This window comes from Vicia villosa, linkage group LG3, assembly GCF_029867415.1.
Source record: "Vicia villosa cultivar HV-30 ecotype Madison, WI linkage group LG3, Vvil1.0, whole genome shotgun sequence".
Classification (NCBI taxonomy): domain Eukaryota; kingdom Viridiplantae; phylum Streptophyta; class Magnoliopsida; order Fabales; family Fabaceae; genus Vicia; species Vicia villosa.
In genome coordinates this window covers 156,558,440-156,566,133 of record NC_081182.1, presented here as the reverse complement: position 1 = coordinate 156,566,133, position 7,694 = coordinate 156,558,440, and the positions used below count along the sequence as shown (strand labels likewise).

The 7,694-nt window shown below is 39.9% G+C and overlaps 1 protein-coding gene across 1 annotated transcript; it reads left to right on the top strand.

Annotated features, from left to right (window-relative positions):
* Positions 1-533: 533 nt before the first annotated feature.
* Positions 534-3,694, top strand: LOC131659235 (uncharacterized). Its single transcript, XM_058928448.1, has 4 exons — positions 534-692; positions 752-825; positions 1,037-1,668; positions 1,869-3,694. Exons 1-4 carry the CDS (start codon positions 534-536, stop codon positions 3,692-3,694), a joined length of 2,691 nt encoding a protein of 896 aa, XP_058784431.1.
* Positions 3,695-7,694: the final 4,000 nt, after the last annotated feature.

Below are 7,694 nucleotides of genomic sequence, written 5' to 3'. Positions count from 1 at the left end.
ATGAAGTGTTTGAATGGTGTGGGAGGTTTAGGTAAGGGGTGTGTGAACAAAAGAAGGAAAGGGAAGGAAATTAAAAGAACAAGTGGCAGGAACAATATGGAGAAGTTGCGTGAGGTTAACAAGAAGGGCTCCTTAGAGAAGTTTATCCATAAAGAAGGTGATGGTCAAGATAGTAATTCAGTTTCTTTGTTCTACGGCACTCAAGGGGAGGATTCCGATATTAGAAGAAGCAATTCTAGACAATGGGAGTTTTTGAACAATGATGATCCCGGTAAATTATGGTCGGCTATAGTGGCATTGGGTGTTGTGGATGAGAAGGGGCGTAGCAAACTTCTAACTAGAATTGAGGATCTAGAAAGAGGGAAGGACATAGAAGGGAAGGCATGGAGGGTGTTAAACAATGATTCTTAATGATTATTGGTTCTTTTAATATTAGAGGGGGTATGAATGTTCTCAAGAGAAGGAGAATTTCGTCTTTGATCAAGAGGGGAAACACGGATATTTTTTTATTACAAGAGACAAAAATTGTGAGTATGGATGACGTGACGGCTAAAAGCTTTTGGAGAGATACAGAGGTGGGTTATTCTTTTTCCAATTCTTTGGGGAGATCGGGGGGAATCCTAACCATTTGGAATAAGGAAGTAGTCGACGTCGAGAATAGCTTTAAAGGGGACGGTTTTTTGGGAATCAAGGTGAGGTGGAAAAAATAAGTCTATTACGTGGTGAATGTTTATTCTTCTTGTGAGCATAGAAAAAAGAAAGTATTGTGGAAGGATCTTCTGGGTTTGATGGAGAAATTCAAAGATGGGGATTGGATTTTAGGAGGTGATTTTAATGCTATTAAAAATGGTGGAGAAAGAAGAGGAATGGCGGTTTTGGAGAATCAAAGAGAGATGAATTTATTCGCGGAATTCATTGACAAGACTCTTTTGGTGGACATACCTTGTAAAGGGAAGAAATTTTCTTAGTTTAGTGGTGACGGCAAGTCGAAAAGTAGAATTGATCGGTTCCTTTTATCTAGTAAGGTTGTGAATAGATGGGAGGTGATTGGTCAATTCATTGGAGACCGGGATGTTTCGGATCATTGTCCTATTTGGGTGAAGTTGGATAAGGTTAATTGGGGGCCTAAACCTTTTAGATTCAATAATGAGTGGTTTTCTTTTGAGTCTTTTATTCCGTTTGTGGAGGGTGAGTGGAAGGGTATGAAGATAGAGGGAAGAGGTGATTTTGTTTTAAAAGAAAAGCTTCGGCTACTAAAAGAGAAACATAAATGGTGGAATAAGGAGGTGTTTGGGAGGATAGAATTGGAGATGGGGGATGGGGTCCGGGAGATGAACTTAGCCGACGAGAATTTAATGGAGGATGATTACGCTAACTTTGACGAGAATATGTGCTTGAGAAGGGAACCTTGTGGTAGATTTTGGAAGAACTTAAGGTTAAAGGAAAATATGCTTCTTCAAAAATCTAGAGTGAATTGGCTTAAAGAGGGAGACAACAATAGTGGTTTTTTTCACAAAGTTATGAAACAAAGAAGAAGGATTATTCATTTAGGGCCTTTAAACCACGAGGGAGGGATGGTAGATTCGGTGGAGGAAGTGAGGGAAGTGGTGTTCAATCATTTTAATAAAAAGTATTATGAAGATGATATTGTGAGACCGACCTTAGACAGTATTCAAATTAGATTTATTAGTGGAGGAGAAGCATCGAGATTGAAAAACCTTTTCTTTAAAATGAGATAAAAGAGGCGGTGTGGAATTGTGGTGGGGAGAAAAGTCCGGGTCCGGATGGGTATTCTTTTTTGTTTCTAAAGAAGTGTTGGCATATTATCAAAGTTGATTTTCTTAATTTCTTCAAGTCTTTCTTTGAAGGAAATTTCATTTCAAGGGCAGTGTGTTCTTCATTCCTTACTCTTATTCCCAAGTGCAAAAATCCCTTGAGTTTGGACGATTATAGACCTATTTGTTTGGTGGGATGCATGTACAAGGTGGTGGCTAAGCTTTTGGCGGGTAGATTAAAGGGGGTGCTTAATTCGATCATATTTAATTCTCAAAGTGCTTTTGTTCCCGGAAGACAATTGTTGGATGGGGTTCTAGTGGCGAATGAGGTGGTGGATTTTGCTAGAAAAGAGGGAAAAAATTGCCTTCTTTTCAAGGTTGATTTTGAGAAGGCATACGATAAAGTTAAATGGAAGTTTTTAAGGTATAAGCTAAAAAGGATGGGGTTCGGTGATAAATGGATGAAGTGGATGGAGTTGTTGATTTTTAATAGTAAGATTTCGTTGCTTGTGAACGGGAGCCCTACGAAGGAGTTCTTTGTTCATAAGGGGTTAAGGAAAGGGGACCCTCTTTCTCTTTTCCTTTTTGTGTTAGTGGCGGAAGGATTAACGGGTCTTGTGAAGCAATCAATCCATGTTGGAGAACTCCAAAAGTTCACTCTAAGTGATTCTTGTAGTGTGGACATTCTTCAATTTGCGGATGACACGTTGATTATGGGAGAGGGAAATAGGAAACATGTCCGTGCTTTGAAAGCAGTCCTTAGGGCTTTCGAAATTGTTTCGGGGTTAGGAATTAATTTCCATAAAAGTAAATTAATAGGGATTAATTCTAACGATCACTTTTTGGATGCCGTGTCTCACTTTCTTTCTTGCAAGAGAGAGGAGTCTAGCTTTCATTTTCTTGGTATTCCGATTGGTTGTAATCCGAGGAAGGAATCTTCATGGAATCCTATTGTGGATAAAATGAAGTGTAGATTGGAAGGATGGACAAACCGTTTTTTGAATTTAGGTGGAAGAATTACTCTTTTGAAGTCCGTGCTTAGCTCATTAGCTATCTTCACCATGTCTTTCTACAAAATTCCGTCTAGAGTGGTGAAGATGTTTACTAGCATCCAAAACAAATTTCTTTGGGGGGGAGTGGAGGAAAAGAGAAATATTCATTGGGTAAAATGGAGCGATGTTAATATTCCTTTTGAGGAAGGAGGGTTAGGCGTGAAAAATATCAAATTGTTTAATTTTGCTTTCCTTTGCAAATGGAGATGGAGAATTCTTGAAGGAAGTAATTCTTTATGGTACAATGTTTTGAAATCTAGGTACGGTGACTTAACCTCTATTATTTGTGATGACGGTAGAGGTAGTAAAGTATCCTCTAATTGTTCCTTTTGGTGGAAGGATTTGGTAAAAGTTGGTTCCTCTTCCTTTAATGATCCCATTATTGACAAATGTAGATTTAAAGTGCATAATGGTTTCTCCACTCCGTTTTGGGAATCCTCTTGGTTGGATGAGAGACCCCTTAGAGAGGAATTTTCGGTTATATTTGATAAGTCGTGCTTGAAAAAGGTCTCGGTTGCGGCCATGGGAGGTTGGGAGGAGGGTAGATGGAAGTGGGGGGATTTAGGTGTGAAAGATGGGGGGTTGGGGGAATTCGGAGCCGATAGTGTGTATGGCGCTCTTAAGGGCCGGTTGATGGAATTCGGGGGTATGAAGGAAGGTAGGGATGTTGTGGTGTGGATGGGAAAGGCGGATACGGGTTCGAGCTTTTCGGTTGCCTCGTGTTACGATTTTCTTAGGCGGGTTCGGACACCTCATGGTCCTTTTGATATAAATCATGAGGCGTTTGGGATTCTTTGGAAATCGGAGGTTCCTTATAAAGTGAAGGCGTTGGGTGGAGACTTTTCCGTAATAGACTTCCTACTTTAGACCTCTTGTTGAGAAGAGATATGGCTATTCCCGCGGATAGTTTAAATTGTATTCTTTGCGACATTTGTGAGGAGAGCATGAGGCACTTCTTTTTTTCTTGTGGGGTGGTCAAGAAGGTGTGGTTGGAGGTAGCCGTTTGGGTGGGAAAAAAGGATAAGAATGAGGAAGATTGTAAAGCTAATTTTTTGGATTGGCATAACTTTTTCCGATCGAAGAAAGTGAAAAAAGGGAAGGAGGGAATGATTTGGCTTGCTTGTGTTTGGGCTCTTTGGATTCTTAGAAACGATGTTCGTTTTCGGAAGGATAAGTGGAATGTTAACTGTAACGCCCGTAAATGTGTTTTTCTGATTAATTGTGATGTTTGCTACATTTTCCTAATTTTACCGTTTGAGTCGAGTCAGTCGGTAAATATTAATTATGCTAATATTTTAATTATTACTTTCCATGTGTGTAATTATTAGGTTTTGGGTGTTAATTGGTTAGAATTAATGTTTAGTGACATTTGGGCCAAAATTAGAATTAATGAGAGTTAAGTGGGTGAAAATGAGAAGTAGAGAAATAGAAAGAGATATAGAGAGAAAAAGAGATATTTTGATATAGAAAGAAAGAGAGATATTTTGGAGAGAAAGAAAGAAACTTGTGAAGAGAAGAGAAGAAGAGAGTTGTAGAATCCAAACCAAGCTAGAGCCAAGAATCCAACCAAGGTAAGGGGGATGAATATAGTTTATCTTGATTGTATGATCCTTGTAGTTTGTTTTTGTTCTTGTTCTTGAACATTTTCTATGCTTTTGCCAAAAATGTTAGGTTATGAGTTTTTTGAGTTTTGAAGTTATGAATATGATTTTGTGGTGTGTATGTGTTGTATGAAGATAGATATCTTCATTGATCATGGTTGCTTTACATTTCTCCATGTTTTATAATTGATGAAGGAATTATTAGGTTATTTTACATTTAGTGAATGAACCATGAATCATTGGTTGTTAGCATGAATATATGGCATGTATGGATTGTGTAGGAGGTGTAGGGAAGTTCACATGAGGTTTTGGGATGGTTGATTTGGGTTTAGCAGGTCTGTTGCAGGACTGGTTTTTCTCAGTTTTCGCAGGTTCGCTAAGCGGCCCTGGGTCCGCTAAGCGGAAGAAGATATTTTTGGAAATTTCGCAGAAACCGCTAGTGCGCCGCTAAGCGGAGCTTCTTGCATTTTTTTTATTTTGCTACTGGAATGTTCGCTAAGCGACCAGTTGCGACCCGCTAAGCGGCCAGTGCTGGAACTTGTTTTTCCAAACTTCGTTTTGCTCTATCTTTTGAACCGGAGGTCGTTTCTATGTGTCGTTCGAATCGTTATGAAGCTTATTGAGCATGCTTTATGATAAAGAGGAGTGTATTGGTGGTTGAATGAATTTTTCATAAATGTATTTTGTGAAATGATATTTGCTAATCAAGTATGTTTTGACGGTATATGTGTGCTGTGTGAATTTGAACGCCCGAGTGACAATTTTGGTGATGTATCCGTGTGGATTAATATAACCGGTGTGATGTGGATATGTGACCGAATTATATTATTGTTGTTGTTGTTGTTGTGTAATCGAGTCGTTTGTATGCACAGCATAACATTTCAATACGTTAATGGCGGAATGCTGTTAACAGATGCGGGCATGGTTACCAGTAGGAGCTTAATGCTCGGTAACGGTATATTAGCCTGAGTGGCAAGAGGTCATCAGTGGGAGCTGCGTGCTCGATGACGACAGCCTGCGGGCTTCCTGAGTGGAATAAAGTCCCAGCATAATGCTTGGCAGGTGTTTTTGTCATAATGACAAGGAGGAGTTTTACTCCGGATTTGGTACCACATGCATACACATAGTCGAGTCTCATTCATCATCGTCAGTCTTTATAATTATGTTATCATTCATGTACCGCATTACTTATATATTGACTGTGGTTGACTTGTTGGATTATCTTGTTATATGATTCTTAATGATATTTGTTGGCATTACTATATTGATCATGCTTTCATTATGAATTATATTCTCACCCTTCTGCCTTAATGTTACCTACTCGTGGGTAATGTGCAGGTGATCCGCAAGTGTAGGTGCTCTCATTGTAGTCGTCCGTTTTGGTGTCGTCCGCTCGTGATACGTAACACCTAGGGGGGGATCGAACACTTATTTTGTAGATAATGCTTATAGGACCCTTTTGATGTATATTTGATCCTTTAGATGCATTCGTATTATGTATTTTGGATACCTTCTCATGCGATGTATTTTGGAGGAATGTTGTGGATATTTTGTTACCGATGCATTTATATAAGTGTGAATACATTTAGGTGTTTATGGATATCCGTCCTCTTTGATTATTTGTGTTACGCATCTTTTGCGAGTATGTTATGTTTGGTTATGTGGTTACTTAAGTGTAACGCCCTAATTGTTTTTATGAATTTAATTTTTATACTCTGATATTTGTACCTATATGCCTGGGTAGAATTGGGGTGTTACATTAGTGGTATCAGAGCGGGTCGGTCTTGTTCGACCAAGTGTCGTGTCGTTTGGTCTAACAATTCTTGTGTTATTCTTTGGGCTTACTTCTCTTGGTGTTATTGTGAAGTTTAGAGATGGCAAGACGTAATGACGCTGCTATTGCTGCTGCATTGCAAGCTATGGCTGAAGCTATGCATACGGATGAGAATGCAAGGACTCGGAGTTTAGCGACTTTCCAGAGGGAGAATCCTCCTGTGTTTAAGGGAACGCATGACCCCGAGGGAACCTTGACTTGGATGAAGGAGATGGAGAGGATCTTTCGTGTGATGGATTGCACGCAAGAGCAGAAAGTCAGGTATGACACTCATCAGTTAGCTGTGGAGGCTGATGATTGGTGGCTGGAGACTTTGGCAAGGTTAGAAGCAACCGGTGAAGAGATTTCCTGGACGGTGTTCAAGAGGGAGTTTTTGAGGAAGTATTACCCGGAGGATGTCCGTGGAAAGAAAGAGACTGAGTTTCTAGCGTTGGTTCAAGGCAACATGTCTGTGTCTGAATATGCGGCAAAGTTTAATGAACTTGTGAAATTCTACCCACACTTTGTTGGTGAGGGGGCAGAATTTTCTAAGTGCACTAAGTTCGAGAATGGGTTGCGTTCTGATATCAAGAAGGCGGTAGGTTATCAGAAGATTCGGGTGTTTCCAGATTTGGTGGACAGCTGTAGGATTTATGATGAGGATAATAATGCTCATCATAAGGTGATTAATGAAAAGAGGAACAAAGGTCCGCAGAATCGTGGGAAGCCGTATGATGGAGGGAAGGGTAAGCAAAGGATGAATTATGGACCAAGGTTTAGTGGGGGAGATGCTCCTGCTAAGATTGTATGTTTTAAGTGTGGTAAACCTGGCCATAAAAGTAATGTCTGCAATGGTGACGCGAGGAAATGTTTCAAGTGTGGGAGGGCAGGACATATGTCATCCGACTGTACGTTCAAGGGAATAGTGTGTTTTAATTGTGGTGAAGAGGGACACATGAGCGGTCAATGTCCGAAGAAGAAAGTTCAAGCTGGTGGGAAGGTGTTTGCGTTAGCTGGAACTCAGACGGATAAGGGTGATCGACTGATCAGAGGTACTTGTTTTATTAATGGCATTTCTTTAATTGCTATTATTGATACGGGTGCTTCGCATTGTTTTATAGCCGATGATTGTGTTAAAAGATTAGGTTTTGTTATGTCTGATTTGGGTGGTGAGATGGTTATCGATTTACCAGCAATGGGGTCGGTGACTACTTCTTTGGTTTGTAAGAATTGTCCGGTATCAATCTTCGGTAAGGACTTTACTGTTGATTTGATTTGTTTGTCGATGAACGAGTTAGACGTGGTTCTGGGAATGGATTGGTTGATGAATAATCGTGTCCATATCGATTGTTATCATAAGTTAGTGAGGTTTCCATTTCTTGAGAAGGATGTGGATTTTGATGTCTTATCTACCAAGGAGTTGAATCGACTGTTAGAAGATGGGGCACAATTG

Excerpts from the sequence above, each read along its gene's own strand:
- LOC131659235 (XM_058928448.1), top strand. The coding sequence starts at position 534 with ATGGATGACGTGACGGCTAAAAGCTTTTGGAGAGATACAGAGGTGGGT. Across the intron at positions 826-1,036 it reads TGGGGATTGGATTTTAGGAG|ATGGGAGGTGATTGGTCAAT; the intron begins GTGATTTTAATG and ends GGTTGTGAATAG. Across the intron at positions 1,669-1,868 it reads TGTGAGACCGACCTTAGACA|GAAATTTCATTTCAAGGGCA; the intron begins GTATTCAAATTA and ends CTTTCTTTGAAG.